The sequence below is a fragment of the Cucurbita pepo genome, chromosome LG18 (genome assembly GCF_002806865.2).
Source record: "Cucurbita pepo subsp. pepo cultivar mu-cu-16 chromosome LG18, ASM280686v2, whole genome shotgun sequence".
NCBI classification, from domain to species: Eukaryota; Viridiplantae; Streptophyta; class Magnoliopsida; order Cucurbitales; family Cucurbitaceae; genus Cucurbita; species Cucurbita pepo.
Window position 1 is genome coordinate 5,745,564 of NC_036655.1, and position 20,818 is coordinate 5,766,381.

Genomic DNA, 20,818 nt, shown 5'->3' on the forward strand with positions numbered 1-20,818 from the left:
GGAAACGATCATAGATTTATAATCAAGGTCAGAAATATTCTCTGGAATATTATAATAAAGTATGTATGATGGGTGAGAGTGATGAATTATTGATAAAGATGTTTTAGTTTGGCATTTTAGGTGAAGGGTAGGTGACATTTCAATGACTGAAGCTTTGAAAAAGGAGCTTTATTATAATTATTATAATTATATGTAATTAAAAAAAAAAAAAAAAAAAAAAGANTGATTGGATAAACTTTAAGTTATAAATTAATTAATTTGTCATTCGATTATTGTTGGAATTTCCGTAACATGTCTCTCTGTTAATCACCGAGTTAATAAAATAATCAATTTACCTTACAAAATGCATTTAATTAATTTACATACGTAATCTATTTCTAATAATTTATTTCACCAATCCAAGGTATTGCGTTCATCTTAGCTTTACGCCGTCGCTCCCGATTCCTAGGTATTTGGCTAAGAACTCGTTCATCTTCTAGGTTAAGCTTTGCCTCAGATTGGAGTTACTGAAGCGTCTTTTCATGTTCATTGTCAAATTTTTAGGGTTTTGTATCGATATCTGTTTTAACAATTTTCAGCATCAGTGACAATCGTGGGATAAGGATCTAATTTCTGTGAATCAATTCGGAAATTTCTAGTTTAACTTCTATTGTACAGCTATTTCCCAGGCTTCTTGCTGTAAAATTTATGCAAATGTTGATTGTTTCGATTAACCTTGTCCGAGTTTTGGATTTTGAATAGTTGAGGAAGAATTTTTTATTGGGTTAATGCTGTTAAATCTTGGTATTTGATAATGAGATTGGAAGTCGGGAGGGGGGAGGTTGAGGGGAGCTCATTGGTTTGGCCATTTTCTACGAGCATTTTCAGTGTTTCATTTCTATTTTTCTGCATGTCACTACGTTTCATTTCTTTGTTTTATGTTTGTGTTTTGTTCCTCCAGCCATGAAAGTACGTGCTTCAGTGAAGAAGATGTGCGAGTTTTGTAGGACAGTGAAGCGTCGAGGTCGAGTGTATGTATACTGCTGATCCAATCCCAAACACAAGCAACGCCAATGCCTATCAACATCTGCTAGTGAATGACCTTCTCCCCACCTGTGAGTATTTCCCTTTCCTTTGATTTGGGCATTGTCAGTTCTTAGTCTTTGAATGCATATTTCATCCGTTTATCCGTTAAGATGGAAAAGTTTGAAGAATTATGCCTTTTGCCATTGAGGAGAGTTGTTGCATAACTCAAGATAAGGACTGACGATTTACTACATAGGGGCATTGCATGAGTGTGTTAGGGACACATACCTCCATTATGGTATGATATTACCCATTTTGAGTATAAACTCTCATGATATTACTTTTGGTTTTCCCAAAATGTCTCATACCAATGGAGATGTATTCCTTACTTATAAACTCATGATCATCCTCTTAATTAACCAACGTGGGACCCTCGAACAAAATACACCGTAAAACCTCTTTTGAGGCCTATGAAGCCCTCGAATAACTTCTCCTTAATTGAGGTTTGACTCCTTCTCTAGAGCCCTTGAACAAAATACATCTTCTGTTCGACACTTAGTCACTTTTGACTACACATTTGAGGCTCACAACTTTTTTGTTCGACACTTAAGGATTCTATTGAAATGACTAAGTTAAGGGTATGACTCTGATACCATGTTAGGAACCACAAACCTCTACAATGGTATGATATTGTCTACTTTGAGCATAAGGTCTCATGCCAATAGAAATATATTTTTTACTTATAAACCCATGATCATTCTCTTAATCAGCAAATGTGAGACTCCCTCCCTACCATCATCAACCGAATGGAGTTATGCACTTATGTAAACAAAAATGGACATAACTCCTACATCAAATTGTAGAACTTTGCTATTTCTTGAGTACCGAAAAGTATGTTGCCTTTTATTTTCGTATAAAGATGATGTTGAGGCCAGATTCCTTAAATTTATCACTTGCAAGTCTTCTTCCAGTTTCATTCTCTACCATGCAGCTAGAGATTAGTTTTGGGGATTGTTGGAAGTCATTTTTTCATTCCTCATTACTTGGGACTTATTAACACATCCATATGTAGGATGATGGTATTCAGGTTTTTACTTGGGACTAATCACATGATTCTTGTAGCTAATTGCATCAAACGTGACCCGCCTTTTCAGGTTCCCAAGTAGTGAGGTGAAGCAAGAGATTCTTCCCAGTCATAGCTCACGAACAGGTCTGGCTTCTCTCCTCCCCCAAAAGCATGAGCCAACAATGTTGTTTGGTTGGAGAATGGGTCCGGCTTCAATCCTGTTGAAGAAACACAATTAGCTGAAGTCCACGATCACAAACATCTCGATTTCTGAGAGCCACGAAAATTTCTACAATTTGATTCTGCTCCTTCTAACAAGAAAAAAGCTCAGCTGCTCTGAGTTTTGTTCTGTTTGAGTTGGTTTTGATATTTAGACTGGCAGGACGAGCTGTTACATTGAGCCGTCGATCATTTTCATTTTCAGCTTCTGAAAAGTGGCGGCAGAACTGAACTGCGCCCTGTACTATCAACATGACTTGCAATCCTTAATTTTCTTTTAAATAATCCTCAAATCCATCAACATATGATGAATCAATTTGTATGCTAACAAGTTAAGAAAAGTTTGAATTCTATTTTAGTCTCATTTGCCATATCTATTTCAATTCTAACTTACTTTTTTAGTGGATTAGGTTTAAATATAGATCATTGTCAAGTTTAAATGTATACAGATTTCTAAGAATCAAGTAAATATAGATCATTGGATCATTGATGTTTAAAAGGGTAACTTTTAAGTTATCTATGGATGAAGTATTTATTCTAAAGTTGAAGATTTGGTATGATTTATTCTAAGGTTAGAAAATTTGGTCTCGAACTTTGAAAAATTGGCGAGGAAAACAAAACCAGCGTGATTTGAATATCATAAATGAAGGTCCAAGTAGTAGATTAAATAAGAAATCACTGTGTTTTGCTGCTGATAATGGTAACCCAGTGGGGAGTGGGGGCCAGAGCCACACATAAAAGGGAGTATAAACCACCAACAAAAATCCATCACTTGAACTATCCATATTACCCCCGGAGGAATTCATTACTCCACATCGATACCCATCTCTTTTTCTTTTCTGATTTCTGAGTTTCTAGGAAACCCACCCATTTTCTTTTATGGTATTTGGTTGATTCTCACTTCCACTCGAGTTTTCCCTTTTTCTCTCATCTAACTTTCAGTTCTCTTGGCCCCAAAGTCCACTCTATCCCTTTCCAGTTTGCTGGGTTTTGGGTTCCCATTGGTTTTCCCTGAATCGATGCCCTTCTCTGCGCTTTCGGCTCATCATCAACATGGTCATGCTGAATAGTTCCTTCGCCGCGTGGATCAGCCGCTTGTTCGCTTGCATGGGGTAAGTTCTTTATCTTCCTCACTTATCATTCAATGCAGTTTTGGAAAGGACTTATATGTAATCCTTGATCCTAATGGAGTTCTGTGATGCCCCTTTTGTGTATCCCTTGTGAATGATTCTGTTTTTTGACTTACTGAGCAGTACACAGTTTTCTTTGGGCATCTTTGATTAATATGAAAGAATTTTGATTACTTATTGGTTTTACAGAGCTTGTTGAGTATTCAATTTTGATTGTGTATATTCCAAGTTGTGCGGAAATGGGGCCAATAATATGAACTAGTTCATTTCTTGTTTGTTTTCTGGGCGAAGAAAGTGAAAAGCCAAGTCTTATTCCTTTATGAGGTTGCCCTAACAACTTTATCCCCGATCAAAAAGGTCAAATACTAAAGAATCCATTATCATCCATCATAGATTATTATAACTTTTGTTCATTTACGAGAAGGAAGTAGAGCTTAGAGCTCTACTTTTTGAACATAATTCAAAAACTGCTTGTGAACATAATTCTTTTTGAACATAATTCTTTTGCTTTCATATTGCATTACCCTTGTGCTGTGTGAATCCATGGAGTTGTCAAGAGGGTATTAGCCGCCTAATACTTGTCTGTTGTAGACTGTAGCCTTAAGATTATAGTTTTCTTGTGCTGATTTAGTAGAAAGAATTGATATCAAGGTGGATCCTTGAAAAAATGAAACTAAATTCATTAATATTCGAAGTTTATGCTTGGAAGTATGAAACCCCCACACTTCTCTTAGTTCTGTAGAAGCTGAATTTTGTTTCTGAATTGTAGTTGAGATGTTTAATTGCTGCACAATCATTCCCAGTTTCCCTTAGGCTCTTCTTTCGTTTTTCGCCCTGTTTAAATGGTGTTATTGCTTACAACTTCATGAGTAAATGCGTAATCATTGTTGTTGTAATAGCCAAAACCCACCGTTGGCAGATATTGTCCTCTTTAGACTTTCCCTTCCGGACTTCCCCTCAAAGTTTTAAAACGCGTCCACTAGAGAGAGGTTTCCACACCCTTATAACTGATGTGGGAATGTCGTAGTTGTCATCCAACCTATGTTGTACTATAATATTCGGTTGCCATGGTTTTTAACGTGCACGTTCTTTTTTCCGAAGTGTTCTGCTTGTGTTCATGGTGACATCCATTCAATTCATCATGAGAACTCGAGCAATTTAGGATTAATCAATGATCATTCTACATTCAATGTAGAACGTGCGTTCTCATAATTTCTATTGTTAATAGTTGTGTGTGTGCATCTAACCATAAATGAAATATTTGACAACTGCCTTGCATTATTGATGAATGGTGCACATGCTATGTTTTTGCTGCAATTTTATAGCATATACTGCTTTATTAGGTTTATAACAGTGCAGGGGTTGTTTTGGATGCTGCACTAAGCCCACACCTATTATTGCTGTGGATGAGCCATCTAAGGGATTAAGAATTCAAGGACGAGTAGTCAAGAAACCGAGCATATCCGATGGTTTTTGGAGCACAAGCACGTGTGATTTGGATAACAGCACCATTCAGTCTCAACGAAGCATCTCGTCTATCAGTACATCAAACCTCACACACAGTCAAAGCAATGTTGGTGGCAGTGTGAGCAACCCTTCTGAATATGTAAACCATGGCAAGTTTCCCTCTTTATCATCTGATCTTTGTTGAAGTCGTGGGTAACATTCGAGATAATTAACTGCATTTAACGAGCTATCGTTTCTTCATTATAACCTGGTCAATATGGAGACGAGCAATCTACTTATCTTCATTGCTTTCAGGTTTGCTTCTCTGGAACCAGACTAGGTTGCAGTGGATTGGAAGTAGTAATACAAACACAACGGATGAAACTCAAGAACGACAGAAGGCAAAAATCAGGTCAGTTTACGAGCTTCGTGTGCCTTTGTAAATAGTAGGTATCATAGAGGTATGAAAGGTGTATTAATCATCATACCATGCGTATACGTATGCATTTGTATGCAGTTGGCGTGCAACATATGACAGTTTACTGGGTACGAGACAGCCTTTTCCCCATCGAATTCCTTTGTCGGTAAGTTCGCTGTGAAGTTTTGTCATTTTTTCATTCTCCAATCACTGTTCGTTCTACGAATAAGAGATTCAAAATCTTGGTTTGGACAGGAAATGGTGAACTTTCTTGTTGAAGTATGGGAACAAGAGGGCCTATATGATTGAAACTGGTTTTTATTTTGGATACATTCCTTGAATCTCTAGGAAGCTTCTCAGTGTACGGATTGCAAAAGGAGCAAAAAGGGTGTTTTTCTTTATCTTCATCTTTCTCTTTATCTTTATCAATCCTCCTGCATTTTTCAGGTGTACAAATGTATTAACACCATCATGCGCTCGAGCGCTTTTGGGTTCTTAAAACCGAGACAGCAGAAGAAGAACTCGATACTCAATATAGAATGATAGATAGATAGATAGATATCTACCATTTTGTATGCATTCTGCTTCGGTTTTCTCCGCTGTTCATTCTATGAATAAGAACACTTTGAAACTCTCCGCCATTCACTACCTAGTTTCAAAACTTTTCAAGTTAAGTGAAGTTGGATGGAAATTTTAGGGAAAAAAATGATTTGAATTGGAATTTGGTATTGTTTTTATTGAGCCAACCTGCATTGACCAATCACACATCTTCAGATACCATGGGCTTCTTTTTCATTTATTTACCTCTTCATCCCATTAGGAGGATCCAATGATATATATATATATATATATTACATTCAACTTAAAACTAAATGCATGCATTCCCCTCCATGGAAATTGAGCTGGACCCCAAAACACTTGACTAAATAATAATCTTCAACTTTTGTCTCTTTTTAATGATAAAAAGCTTAATGATGTCATTCAAGAAATGATAATCTTGATGGAAATAGGTGGAATTTACACGACCGTATGCCTTTCGTCGTTTGAACCTCATCCTTAATTTTAAGGTTATACCATCTTAAGGTGCTGCTAAATGAAAAAATCTTATCAACGTCCATGAATGATAACATTATAGATCGAACCGTTATAGGGAAAACCACCGCCTCTTAGGCCTCGACTGATTCTACCATAAAAGCTAACAATAGACAATAACTTTTTCGAACAAAGCCTTTAGGGGGTTTGTCCCAAAATGAATAAACGTTTATGGGTTTTAACCAAATATACAAAAAGTGAAGGTTGAGGTGTGGATTAAGGGATTTGAGGGAAAGTGGGGAGCAAATTGATAGCCAAAACTTAGCTTTTATGGTTGGTTTTTTTAACTTTAGGTGAAGCAATGTGTAATATATGACCACATTCTTCTAATTCAAATACAAATCCTTTTCCCACATCATTTTTTTTAAATTTTTTTAGCTTTTAAAACCTTATCCTCCTCTCTTTTTTTTTAATTAAAAAAGGTAATAATTGAATAAATGGGGGAAGAATTCCTAGTTTTCTTACTTTATCAAAAGTATTATTTATTAATTCAAACTTGTTAATAGACGCCATCCATGCTTCATTCTATGTATTCCATAATATATTTTCATTAAAATATATAATCTAAATATTTATCATTTCCATATTTCCATATTTTCAATTTTAGTGTCTAACCTTTCTCATATATATTTACATATGTCCACTTAACATGCAGACTAGGTCTCGTAGTAACTTGCATCAAATGAGCTAGAAATTTTTGTTTAGTCGGTGAGGAGGAGGAGAGAGAGGAGAGAGAGGAGAGAGAAATTTTATTTTCATTAACTAAATGATGCAAGTGACGAAGATTGTATTCTCCGTCCTTATCTTAGCTTCAATTCATGGTCGTACCACTTTTAATATATTGATTTACTTACTAAATAAATAAGACATCTTCCTATTGTAGGATGAGCTAAACTAGTGGTGGTATTGTGGCAGTTTGTTTAAAAGTAAAAAGAATAGGAAAACATGATTTGACTGTGTAAGTTAGTTGCTAGTTTTTTAATGAAAAGAGACGAAATTAGTTTCTTATGTTCCATACATTGTATGCTTCCAATTCTCTGTTTCATCACATTCTTCTCAACCTTTGTCTTCAACCCATTTGCCCAATTGAATTTCTTGCATCATTCCTGTTGTTTTCCCCCAATTCCCTTCACCCTTCTTCACATTTTCATTATCATTTCTGGGTTTAATCTTATTTTATGGAGTTCTTGTTGGATTGTACTGAACATTGCTCATGGATTGATTGGGGGATGATGAATTTCATTCGGGTTGTTCGTGTCACTCGAGTTCTATGACGAATTTGAGCTGTTTTATGCCCATTTCTTCTAGTATGGATGTGTATTTTCAACCCACCAAAAGGGCAATTGATGATCTTCCTGATGAGTGCCTCTTTGAAATCTTTAAACGTTTGCAAACTGGGAAATCAAAGAGCTGTTGTGCTTGTGTGTCCAGGCGGTGGCTTATGCTCCTAAGCACTATCCGCCGGGCTGAAAATGGCAACAACTCATTTGGATCCTCAAAGTCTGATGATACTGAAATGAGCAGTGGTTGTAATAATGGATATCTTACAAGACATTTGGAGGGGAAGAGAGCAACAGATATAAGACTTGCTGCTATTGCTGTAGGAACCAGTAACCATGGGGGATTAGGGAAGCTTTCTATTAAAGGGATGAACTCCATATGTGGAGCTACTAATGTTGGTCTTACATCAGTAGCCCATGGTTGTCCATCGCTTCGAACGCTCTCTCTTTGGAATATCGCTTCGATTGGCGACGAGGGCGTGCTGGAGATAGCTAAAGAATGTCATTTGTTAGAGAAATTTGATATATGTCAATGCCCTTTGATCACCAACAGGGCTTTGATAGCAATAGCTGAAGGCTGTCTGAATTTGACTGTATTAAGTATTGAATCTTGTCCAAACATTGGGAATGAGAGTCTGCAAGCTATTGGAAGATCATGTTCTAAGCTGCAGTCCATCTCTTTAAAGAACTGTCCGCTGATTTCGGATTGTGGCGTTTCAAGTTTGATTTCGTCTGCTTCGTGTTCTTTGCATAAAGTGAAGCTTCAGAACTTGAATATCACTGATTTCTCTCTTGCTGTGATTGGACATTATGGAAAGTTTGTCACCCATTTGAGCCTTTGCAGCCTCCCAAATGTGACTGAGAAGGGGTTTTGGATGATGGGGAATGCTCAAGCTTTGAAGCTATTGAGTTTATTGACAATAACTTCCTGTCAAGGCGTTACTGATGTGAGCCTTGCAGCCATAGGCAATGGATGTAAAAGCTTGAAGCAGATATGCTTTAGAAAGTGCTGTTTCATTTCTGATGATGGACTTGAAGCCTTCTCCAAGGCTGCAAGAACACTAACAGGCCTTGAATTGGAGGAATGTAACAAGATCACGATATCGGGAATCGTCGGTTCATTGACGAACCATGAACCAAATCTGAAATCTTTAGTACTTGTTAAGTGCTCAGGAATCAAGGATACAGCACTGCAGATTCCCCTGCTCTTTCACGGCTCGTCTCTTCGGAGGCTATCGATACGCCATTGCGTTGGTTTTGGTGCTGCTGCAAGGCTAGTCACAATTGGGAGGCAATGCCCTCAGCTTCAGCAGCTTGACCTTGTGGGGCTCTATGGTTTAACAAATGCAGTGCTGCTTCCTTTACTAGAGAGCTGTGGAGGACTTGTGAAAGTGAATCTCAGTGGCTGCTTGAATTTAAGTGACGAATCAGTTCTTGCCTTGGCTAGACTCCATGGAGCAACCATTCAGCTGCTTAATCTTGATGGGTGTAGGAAGATCACTGATAAGAGCTTAGTGGCAATAGCAGACAAGTTAGTAGTTCTTAATGAGCTACATGTTTCGAATTGTGCAGCCTCGGATCACGGGCTCCGTGCGCTTGCTCGTTCAGAGCATGTCAATCTGTTAGTACTCTCATTGGCTGGCTGCTGTGGGATAACAAGTAGAAGCTTGCCTTATCTTGAAAGATTGGGGAAGACTCTGGTGGGGTTGAACCTCAAAGGTTGCAGCTCTATCAGCAGCAGCTCAACTAAGGCGCTTGTGGAGAAGTTGTGGAGCTGTGACATCCTCGTATAAACAAGAGACCAAACAGACCATTAACATGAATGCTTGTTTCTATCTGGGTTTTTACTGATCTAAATGAACCAAATGACTAGAAAACTAAGTAGCCAAAAGCCAAGCTCTGGTCTTGGTTGCAACCCTTTCATTAAAAACTTGTTTTGTTGAAGAACACTCTCTTTTTTTGTGGGTTTGGTTTGGTTTGGTTTGGATTTGTTTGTTGTACTCTGCAACTTTTGATTGTACTTAAAGTCTCATTTAGTTACAAAAGTGTTTGAGCATTGAATTCAAAGAGACAAAACCACCGCAGGGCAAAGGCTAAAAGAAGCAAGCAAAACTTAACAAACGGCTTCAAGAATTCACTGTCTTTGGTCACTGGTAATGATGAGATGAGAGACGGCAGAAGAAAGGAGTGGCAATAGGGACAGAGAGAGGACCCTCTAGGGGGGTAGGGTACCCTAAATGATATGAGGATACCATGGGCTTCGTTCTCTAACTCTAACACGTGGGATCTCACAATTTACCTCCCTTTGGAGTCTAGCGTCCTGATTGGTACTCCCCGGTGTTCACCCCCTTCGAGACTCAACGTCAACCAATGCGGGATCTCCAATCTACCCTCTTTGGGTACCAGTGTCCTCATTGGCACTCGTTCCTCTCTCCAATTGACGTGGGATCTCACAATCCACCCTTCTTCGGAGTCCAGTATCCTCACTGGCACTCCGGCCAGTGTTCACCCCCGTTCGAGGCTCAGTGTCCTCGCTGGCACACCGCATGGTGTCTGGCTTTCATACCATTTGTAACTGCCTAAGCCTACCGATTGCAGATATTGTCCTCTTTGAGCTTTCTCCTCAAGGTTTTTAAAACGAGTCTACTAGAGAAAGATTTCCACATCCTTATAAAGAATGTTTTGTTCTCCTCTTTTCGAGATGATTCATCTCTTCATGTCCCTGAATTTTCTTTTTCAATACTATTCCAGCAGCTTGGTTGAAATATTCAAACTTTATTCATATCCTATGAACCTTTCATTTAAATTTCCAAGAGAAATTCCTTCTATTTTCTTGCCATACACAAAATGGAATATGATAGATATGTAAAGTTTATAACCATGCAAATCCAAAACACATTAAAGATTGTGGGCATAGGAGGCCAATAATTGCATCTTTATAGGTAAAGCCTTAAATGAAGGGAGGATGGCAAAATTAAATAGGAAGCAAACGAAAAACAGAAGTCCTTTTTGTGGGCAGTGGACCTTGTTTCTTTGTACCTCTTCCTAGCTACATTCCTCTTATCAAGTCTTCAGCCCTCACATAATCATTTTCATGTTCTTAGTTAGCATTAGATATTGTCTACTTTGACCCGTTACTTAGTTAGGGAGAAGTTTTCACACCTTTAACGGGTAAATTAAAACCGTCTTAAACTATAGAATCTAAGTTGTTCGGAGACTAAAAGGCAAGAAAAAACTCGAACCCGGGTCAGCTGGTGTTTCTCCATTGGTGAAAAGGAAAAGAAAAGTAAAAAAAAAAAAAGGTTGAATTTATTGAATTGGGACCCAAAAACTGATAGCAGACAAAGGCTACTCCATTTCACTGTTGGATATTTTGTCAACACTTCATAGTTCATAGACACACAACCTCTTCCATTAATCCCTATTTCTCTCTCTCTCTCTCTCTCTCTCTCTCTGCCTTCACAAATTATCACTCAAATATGGCTTTAAAAAGCTCTCTCCTTCTCATTCTTCCTCTCATATTTTCCCTTTCTCTCTCTCACCCCACATCAGGTAAACACCATACTCATATTTATGAATCAATTTGTTGGTGTTTTTTTCACTTTTTTTTGGTGTTTGGAGCCTCAGGGAATGAGGATTCTCCAAAGCAGAAGGAATTGGTAATTGGGTCAAGGCCACCACGGTGCTTCAACAAGTGCTTGAATTGCAGGCCATGTGTTGCTGCTTTGGTTATTTCTCAGCGCCATAAAGGGGTTCATAATAGTGCCTTTTCTAATTTGGAGGCCGCTCTTCCAGCCCCTAGGGATGATGCCTATTATCTTCTCTCATGGAAATGTAAGTGTAAAGATAAGTACTTCCAACCTTAGAAACCAAAATAAAGGCTCATTCTCCTCCCAGGTTTCTTCTTTATGGGGATGAAATCCAATGGAGAATGCTTGTAAGTACATTATTTAATGCGAATAAGTTAGTTGTTTTGGTTGAATCAGATGTATGGATTATTGTCCATAAACCGTCCATTGGACCACTCGACTTTTCTGTCCTTTTCCTTTAAAGAAAATGAACTATTGTTTACGGTAATAATCATGCAATTTAAGAGCGGTAGCAAAGAAAATCTCTCAAACCTACCACTAGCAGATATTGTCAGCTTTGGCCCATTACGTATCACTATTAGCCTCACAATTTTAAAATGCGTCTATCAGAAAGAGGTTTCCATTGTTCCCGTCTCCAACCGAAGTGAGATCTTACATTAAAGCTTAGTTCTAAGTTGAGTCTATCTTCGGATGAAACAGCCATTGTTTTGTAATCAACTTAGACATGATGAGTAGCAGCAAGAAAACAATGTTTCTGGTGGACCATGTTCAGGTTTTGTGTATTCAAAGAGACGTACCATTTCCACAACAGGAACGAGCCAAACTCAATCCAATACCTGAGAGCACTCTAAGAGATATTAAGACAGATCCAAGAGTAAATGAAGGAGATGATTAAAAAGCATAAATTAACTGTGTCTCCGTCCGACATCTTACCTTATTTGTCACCGTCGTCGTGTCGCCGATAACGATTTCACCAATCTTTAACAACTTTCACAAAAGAAAACAACTTTTAGTTATCCTAAAGAAAAACAACAGACCTGCTGTAAGAACAAAGATGGTTTACATTTGGCCATAAGGGCTTCACTTCCACAAACATACAATATTCTGAATGTAGTAACATTTTATGCAAATGATTCATTAAAATAACAGCTCTCAGCAAAAAGATCCTAAATTTAGTTTCAATGACATTCTGTACAATCCAAGCAGAATTTCCGATGTGGATGTCTTTTTCACTTTTCCATCCTCTTATTTCCAAGGGGTCGGGGTCGGGGTCGGGGTCGGCATAAAGAAAATTAAGCATACACACACAAACCCTACATACTTCCAGTTTTACATTATTTGCAGCTTAGCCTTTCCGTTTTCTAATTCATAACAGCATATATAACGTTCAGATCATGGACAAAGAGAAGCTTCATGAACACCTGCAGCATCGTTGATAAAAGCATCTCATCATGATGAACAGCTGCTTTTGGCATTTGCTCCATAGAATCAGTTAGTAACCAAGCAGGGCTTCAGTTCCCTACGCTCTCTGATGGTTTCCAGATTATATTTTCTAGCTTAGCACAGAAATTCTTGTAGAACTACAATGCCACACAAACAAGAAAATACAGTTTATTAACAATAAATATATCTAAAGGATTTAGGCCTCCCTGTGTCTTTTTGAGTACCAAGGTCTAATTGTATCAAATTACCTTGTGATATTCTAGAGTGTCTCCTGCAGCCTTGCGAACGTCCACCATAAAAAGTGACGGGGCCACTTCATAAATCTATAAACCAGAAGTGAATTTAATAAGCAAATGATTTGAATAGTTTATAAAACCTCGGTTATCAACCATCATGGTTATGAGAGTACCTCCAGCACAGTTGCAAACTGTGAAGCCCTGTGTCCAGTCCTTCTTTCCAACCTTGTCTGTAAAGAAAATTTCAATCAAAATTAAAATTAATATGTAATTCCAAAACCATGTCACAGTTTCACTCCTCAAGAGGCAAGAATAACAGTTGCACCTTGAAATTACGTGTGTGGACATTTAAACCCATTGCTTCTGCCACTACTTCAATGGTAGACATTATAAAGTTAGCAGGTTTACGAGAAACAAAACGTGTTTGCCGCTTTATATAGTCCTGTCATGGGAAGGAAAGAATGATGATGAGGAATGGTAAATCTCAGAATTCCAACAAGTACACATACAAAGCAAGATGGATACATTATGGCCTGAAAGGATAAAAGAATCGAGCACTTGACATTCTATGTCAAAGAAGAAAAACAGGGCTTGAAACAAGCTAACCTGTCGCCGGTCAAATAATGGTGACAGATTTAACCCTTGAGATAATGTTATCATCTCAAATGCATTCATCATCAACGGACCATCGTCACTTTTTTCTGACTGATCAACCACATATTCATTCTGCAAAATGATAAGTATTGATGAGAGCGAAGAGAATTAATTTAGTACACAAATATGCATGAAAAACAAGCAAATTATTAACAAGATCCAGGAACACAAGCTTTAAACTTGAAGCAAATTAGAAAAGAAGATTGCATTTCATTGCACAAAAAATTCCGTATAGTATGCACCATATAAACCTGTGATCACGTGCAATGAACAATAAGATCAAAAGGCAATTTAAACATAACCGTGAAAGTTAGGCCATTTGTTTCATACGGAAATACTCTCTCCTGTAAGGAGGGGCGGATTCTGGCAGATTCAGGTAGTGTTCAAGGTTGTATGTCTTTGTACACAGAATACAAAGCCCCAACTGTTTTCCTTTTGAAGAGAAGCAAAACCATAAGTAGTAATAAAGGAAACAAAAACCAACCTCAATGCCATCAAAAACAGCCCGTACATCATCTAAGTTTACTTCCTCAACTTCTCCTAGTTTAGCAGGCATGTAGTTTCTTCTGAACCATGGGTCTTTTCTGATTTCTTCAATTCGAATCCGCTACATTGCACAAATGAAAACCTATAGTGAAATTTTTTCACGGAATACAACCAGGTATTAAATCCTACATGATGTGGAGAATATTTTTTCTTTATTTAAGATGCTCCATGACAACACCGATGAATGCCAAAATTTTACATGAACTCAACCCACCCAACAAGACCAATATTTCCAACACTCAGCAGCATAACCAATACATCATTAAAACCCAAACCCCTACCCTATGATACAAATAAAGGCAGGAAACGCCAAAATAGTACACTAATAAATAATGATTGAACTAGTGGGTTTATGGTGAACCAAAAATCTCAGAATTGGAGAATTGACAATTAAAATATCTAAACTGAAAAAACTCACAGTTTTAGGATTCGGATCAAGGATCTTCTGTATCAAGGACTTCGCACCAGGTGAAAACCAATAGGGGCAGGAATACTCCGCTGCATTTATCTATGCATCAGAAACGAAGTTGTTAGAAACTTATCATTCACAGTTGTGAAAGCACTGAGCAATCATCTTATTTTGACTGAGAAAATCAGTTCAGCCGTGCATGCTTCCAATCCCCAGAACATAATGGGAGAAAAAAAATTAGCCCCGACATTCTATAAATTGGATATCTATTGTAAATGTTGGTGACAAGGACAACCGAACCTCCACCCATCTCCACAATAGTATATATCGTTTACTTTCAACAAAAACCCTCATGACTTTTCTTTAGGAACCACCTAAAAGGCCTTGTACCAATGGAGATAATTACCCTCGCTAATTTACCCACGATCACTTCCTTTCCTAGCCAATAGGGGATTTTGTTTACACTTTTTTGACCGTTGGCACCTAAAAGAGCATTTTTGTCTCTCACACAATAGACTTCCTATTTATAAATATGAGATAATCATTCAGTTCTAAGAAACTATGGTGATGTAAAGATTGGAAACAGACCTTCATATTTAGGGTGGGGAGGCCTGACTCTGAAAAAGGAAGATATCCGGCCATTAGTACATAGAGGATGACTCCACATGACCATATATCTGCAGCTGCACCATCATAACCCTGACCACGAAGCACCTGCAAGGAGCAGCTCACATAATGATTTGAAAAACAGAATAATAAAGAAGATAGACAGGAGCATATTCCTACATCATTCACAACCTAATGAAACAGACCAATAGAATGGAACACCTACTTAAGAGCATTTTAACAACATAAAGTACATACATCGAGGCAAGGATAGCCTCACATCCTGGACAATCCTTAAAACTGACGAATCATGAGTCTTTAACTTGTACTTATATGTTGACATGGCTTATGAATAATGTACCTCAGGCGCAACATAATTAGGAGTTCCACATGTGGTGTGAAGCAGCTCAACACCCTGATTAGAGACAAAGCAAAATAGGTAAGAAAGGCGAGTAAAGTGCATATAACTATTAACAAAATTTCTATCATTCAAGGCAATTGTCATTCTACAATACTTGTTGAGACAGCGCACTCAGTCCAAAGTCAGAAACCTTCAGATTTCCATCAGCATCAAGAAGAAGGTTTTCAGGCTACGACAAGGAAAGATAGCGTTCATTAGGATCACAACTTATGAAATAATTTTTTCCCAGAACCGCGAACTATTCTCTCTATTTTAAAGTTTTGCACCTTAAGGTCCCTGTGGTATACACCCTTGCTGTGACAATGAGCAACTGCATCTATCAGTTGTTGAAAGTATCGTCTAGACTCAAATTCTGGAATCTTCTTATGAAGAACCTGCGCAGATAAATTATATATAAATATTAATTAGACAGTCCAGATACTTACCAATCTAATATAAGGAAGGTGAAATATTATTCAATTATTTTAGACTGGAAAGCCGTACTATTTTATCATATAGTTCACCTCCAGAGACAAACTCAAGAATTATATATATCTTTGTCTGGCTAGCCAATACCTGGAATTTAGGGGGAGATAGGAAAACACAGAGAAAAGGAATATCATAAAAGATCCCAAAAGCAGGAAACTAACTACAGAAAACTCCTACAAGCTATTTGATATTGTCATGAAGACATGAGCGTACCTCATGCAGTCTGACAATATGTGGATGCCTGACAATTTTCATTATTGATATCTCCCTCTTAATCTGAAAGACGATTTACAAAAGAAGAATCAAATTAACAAAATACTTAGAACAGGAAGCAAAGAGCAAGTATCATTATATAAAAGTAATGGCAACATCCTTCTGGACATGAATGTTGCAGGCTTAATGAATTCATGACTTTAATTAGCAGAGGGAAAGCATGCAATTCCTGCCCAATCTCTGAGTTTGTTCAGTTTTTGATTTCTATGTAGTTTTTTCATCTATGGCAAAAGCCTTCACCACATATAGAAAATCATTTGAACATTCCTATGACTTCCTTGTTAAAGTGCTAGGCAATGTGAATCTTCAAGTGAGTAGTGAATCCAGGTGCCTTAAGGGAAAGTAGGGTTAAAAATGGATTTCATAATGTTCAGTTGACCCAAAACAAAGAGAATATGCCCAACAAGCCCAGAGAGTAAGTGCATATCCCGATCTTTTATGTGAACATGACAATATACTCATTAGGCAGCACTTGGACAGTCAATCCTTCCCGACATGTAAGAAGAATTTAGTGAAGTACCTGTTCTACCATTTTGTGTTTGAGAATGCTACTTTTGGCCATAACTTTCATGGCGACGCCCTCCTTCGTCTCCGTGTTACATGCAAACTTAACCTTGGCAAACGTTCCTTCGCCGACAGTCCGCCCCATCTCATACTTCCCAATTTTTCGAGATACCCGCTTCATGATCGCATTTCCCAGAAGAAAACAAACTCCGCGATAGTTCTCAACTACGAAACAGAATAGTTATAAGCACCCAACACGACCCAAAAAAAAAAAAAAACATCAATCCATTCAATTCAACAAAGAGCATCAAATATGAAAAAGAAGTCCTCAATTATTCTATTCCAAAACTCAAATCAGCGTGAATTGAACGGTCGAGGCTAAAATGGAATTCGAATCATACACATCAGCTTTAGTCAAGAATAACAGTTATCAATTTCGCATCATTATTCCACTACGACGCAATCAATTTCTCTTCATGCTCAGGATCACAGTATTCCTAATACTCTTCCTATTTTCAGCATAGATACCCAAAATTCAAAAGATTCGCACGGAAATTGATCACAGCCAACCGACACAAGGATCTGAAAAATAGGGAGCAAAACCTTAGGATTGCGAAATAATCTTGGTAACTAATCCATTTCCGTTTCCGTACGATTCTCGGTTAGCAAGCAGAGGAAATCATAAGTCGTCCAGAATTTATTCGCTAATTCGAACCAAAATGTGAGAAGCAGCTTAAAGAACAACAGGTAGGGAAACCAAGTAACTACGTATATTCGGGTGAGATACTTACCGGAATTTCACTAATCACCGGCGGAGGAGCAGGAAAATATTGAAAAACGGTGCAATCAGGGAAGCACGAAAATAATGGCTTTGGTATAAAATGGTGGGCTTTCTTAAAAGTGGAAACCAGATAAATGTGATACACACTACTTACGTGTCAATCCATACCCGCAAGCGGCAAATTGCGCCCCACTCCCGCGAGTACTGTCTTGTGCACGTTTTAAAAATGTGACCTCATAAACTAATTTACATTCTACTCACGACTCACTCCCCATATGACTCTGATACCATGTTAGGAATCACGACTCTCTACAATGATATGATATTGTCCACTTTGAGTATAAGCTCGCTTGGCTTTGCTTTGGGCTCACTTCCACGTGGCTTTGTTGGCCCAAAATACTTATAATATTCGTTACTTGTAAACTCATAAACTCATCATCTTCCACTGAATTAACAACTCACAAGATATATGAATTAAGACATTTTAATTATATAATAAGATTTCTTTAGCTTAATGTTTCGCTAAAAAATAGTAAATTATGGTCTTGAAATGTCTCATAGAAGTTATATAAAGTCGTGTATGTTACCATTTTTATTTAAATATATATTAGATAAAACCCAAAAAGGTTATACATATAATTTAAGTTTGATTTTTTAACAAGTTTTTGACATTTAAACGTGGTAAAGATTCATATAAATTAACTCAAATATTTTTATATTATATGGTATATAATTTCCAAATCCTAGACTACGAAAGTCAAAGCCTCCTCCTACACCCTTCACATGCTACTAACATTTTTTCCAAGACGTTTATTAATCGGAATTAAAAAAAAAAACCTAACATGTAATAAAGAGATTTCTCGTGGTTAGTTATATATATATATATAGAAAAATAGGTTGTAACAATGAAATTTAAATTGTAAAAATTATATTATAAATAAATATTATTCGTTAATAAATTATTTGACTAAAATGACTATTTTAAACAAATAGATATAAAAAAATAGAAAAAAAAATTATGTAGAAAACTCGATCCCATGAATAGAAGGTAAAGATAAATAAGGGAATAGATTATGATCCCGTCTCATTCGATAGACTTTTTATTTGATAAGTGTACGAAAATTTTGATGTTTTTATCCAAAATAGTTAATAAAGTTCGATGTGATATGTACAATAATTTAATGAACACTTGTATTGCCATTTTAAAAAAAAACGTACTCGGAGTGATGTAAGAATCCACATTTTTTTTCTTTTGTAACATATAGTCAACGTTTCATTAATAATATAAATGATAGTACCATTACAATTTCATAATATAATTTTCACGCTATATAATTAAATGAATATATGTTTCCCATTTTATAAAGTTTAATCAAATTTGGTCGAAATTTGACGTAATGAGTTAAGATTTATCATTGATTTAAAAATTGATGGTAAACTCGGATGTAGTATATACTTAATGCGTTAGTTATAATATCAGTTAATATGCAGATCATATCGGTACATAATAAGATAATCTACTGATTTACTTGTTTGTTATCATAAATCAAAGAGAATCTATGATTTCCTGGTTTGTTACAATGTAATGTCCATTATACATTTATAAATATACGAGGTCGTGACCCATATAAGTCATAGTGTCACAGTTGCACTTTCGTGGCAGCATGATTACGCAAAGTCAACTGTACGAGATTTGAACTCCGTGGATAATATTAACAAACGATTGAGTCTTTTAAGACTAAAAGCAAAACGACAACCACAACTTTAATAGCACATAAACAGACAGTAGAAAGAATGAGAAGGAACCGACAACGATGGTGGGGTCCATTTGGGGAGATTCTTAGTTCTGATTGGACGTGAAAAAGGTGATGGAAAAATGAACGGCCCTAGCTGAGGTTCGTAAATTGACGACGACAACGTGCCAGAATTTAATAATAATTAATAATTTTCTGTCACTTTGTTCATGCAAGAATAAAATAAAATTGAAATCAATTTTATAACCTCTCGGGTGGCTGACAATTATTATTTTTCTTCTGATTTTGGAATATTATATATTAAGAAACAGAGAGGAAAAATAAAAAATTAAATACATGGCTCACACTTCACTATTTAATTTAATTTTAAAATTTAAACATTATCTATCATAGTATTTTAATTTTCATTTATTTTGCTACATTTAATTTCGAAATGTTATTTTTTTTTGTCATAAATACAAAAATAAAATAATATCTAAACCTAATTTTAATGCATTTTTGTATCTATTTTATTTTGCTATTTTTTTAACTATTGGTTATTTTAATTCTTAAATAATTAAATATTTTTGCGTGAAATTTATTAGAAAAAGAAAATATATTTAGGTATTATTTTTTTGTAAAATAAATACCATAAAATTCCAGCCGCCGATATAATTGACGAGGTACGGAGGACACACTTCGCCGTCATCATTAACAAACAAAATATGAAATTACAATAATACCCCTAGATTGGCATTTTTGTCATTTTCTAATGGATTCACGATTCACCGTTGAATCAAGCCGTGGAGTCCACCCATGACCGCAACCTTTCCTCTGGACTTGGCCGTGTGGGCCCCCAAAAAGCAACGTCCAGCCACTCATGGGCGAGAGTGGTAGAAATGTAAATATAGAAAAACATGAGGGCTTTTTAGTAGTGGAAAGTGAAATCCAGCTGTCGTTGGGAAGATTGGGGATGTAGTTGTCTTGGCCACGTGACTGATTTAACAAGGGTCGTTAAAAATCTGACACGTAACCAATCAACAGTAATCGTAGATCCCGACTCCCGTGACGTGTTCCTCTTGTGGGTCCCATATTCTCTGCATAGATTTTTACAAAAATTAAAAATTAAAAAATAAATTTTACCACACTGTCATGATCATATTTGTTCGAGAGGTGTTGTCTATGACTACATGTCGGATATCCCGTCCATGCTTGTCTTGTCCATGGCTACATGTCTCAAAATGTACGATAAAAATGCAACTAGTGGTTAAATTCTCCCTGTTCGGAAGTTATATGTCGGAGCTATATTGCCATTTTGCTGATAGATACTTCTTCAAATGTATTTTCTCGCTCACGTTTTAAATTATTTTTTGCAAACGTGATTCGAGTTTCAAGCATACGTCGATTTTGTTCGTGATGTTTAAATTTTTTTCACAATTAACTTGTTCGTTGGATTAAAACAAATGCGGTTGTTGAGATACCCAAATAAAAACCGGGT

At 36.8% G+C, this 20,818-nt stretch overlaps 3 protein-coding genes and 2 pseudogenes across 5 annotated transcripts; 4 read left to right on the plus strand and 1 right to left on the minus strand.

Moving 5' to 3' along the window:
• The first annotated feature begins 844 nt into the window (after positions 1 to 844).
• On the plus strand, positions 845 to 2,667 carry LOC111780541 (annotated as a pseudogene).
• A 383-nt stretch (positions 2,668 to 3,050) lies between these two features.
• LOC111780448 lies at positions 3,051 to 5,929 on the plus strand. Its single transcript, XM_023660867.1, has 5 exons — positions 3,051 to 3,402; positions 4,780 to 5,036; positions 5,182 to 5,278; positions 5,384 to 5,450; positions 5,540 to 5,929. Exons 1-5 carry the CDS (start codon positions 3,344 to 3,346, stop codon positions 5,591 to 5,593), a joined length of 534 nt encoding a protein of 177 aa, XP_023516635.1. The 5' UTR covers positions 3,051 to 3,343; the 3' UTR covers positions 5,594 to 5,929.
• A 1,660-nt stretch (positions 5,930 to 7,589) lies between these two features.
• LOC111780662 lies at positions 7,590 to 9,449 on the plus strand (annotated as a pseudogene).
• Positions 9,450 to 11,083: 1,634 nt separating this feature from the next.
• On the plus strand, positions 11,084 to 11,680 carry LOC111780350 (EPIDERMAL PATTERNING FACTOR-like protein 8). The gene is made up of 2 exons (XM_023660725.1): positions 11,084 to 11,208; positions 11,284 to 11,680. The coding sequence occupies exons 1-2, from the start codon at positions 11,136 to 11,138 to the stop codon at positions 11,520 to 11,522; spliced, it is 312 nt and encodes a 103-aa protein (XP_023516493.1). The 5' UTR covers positions 11,084 to 11,135; the 3' UTR covers positions 11,523 to 11,680.
• Positions 11,681 to 12,291: 611 nt separating this feature from the next.
• LOC111780349 (CBL-interacting serine/threonine-protein kinase 24) lies at positions 12,292 to 17,712 on the minus strand. 3 transcript variants are annotated; one of them, XM_023660722.1, is made up of 16 exons: positions 17,598 to 17,693; positions 17,208 to 17,388; positions 16,823 to 17,031; positions 16,243 to 16,305; positions 16,045 to 16,116; positions 15,828 to 15,935; positions 15,656 to 15,730; positions 15,502 to 15,555; positions 15,123 to 15,248; positions 14,544 to 14,633; positions 14,064 to 14,186; positions 13,532 to 13,651; positions 13,251 to 13,367; positions 13,099 to 13,155; positions 12,938 to 13,012; positions 12,292 to 12,826 (listed from the first exon to the last, which is right to left on the minus strand). In XM_023660722.1, the coding sequence occupies exons 2-16, from the start codon at positions 17,209 to 17,211 to the stop codon at positions 12,758 to 12,760; spliced, it is 1,362 nt and encodes a 453-aa protein (XP_023516490.1). In that variant the 5' UTR covers positions 17,212 to 17,388; positions 17,598 to 17,693; the 3' UTR covers positions 12,292 to 12,757. The 3 variants fall into 3 exon arrangements, with proteins under 3 accessions (XP_023516490.1, XP_023516492.1, XP_023516491.1); XM_023660724.1 differs by lacking the exon at positions 17,208 to 17,388 and adding an exon at positions 17,410 to 17,510 and having other exon boundaries at positions 17,598 to 17,687; XM_023660723.1 differs by lacking the exon at positions 17,208 to 17,388 and having other exon boundaries at positions 17,598 to 17,712.
• Between the last annotated feature and the right edge of the window lie 3,106 nt (positions 17,713 to 20,818).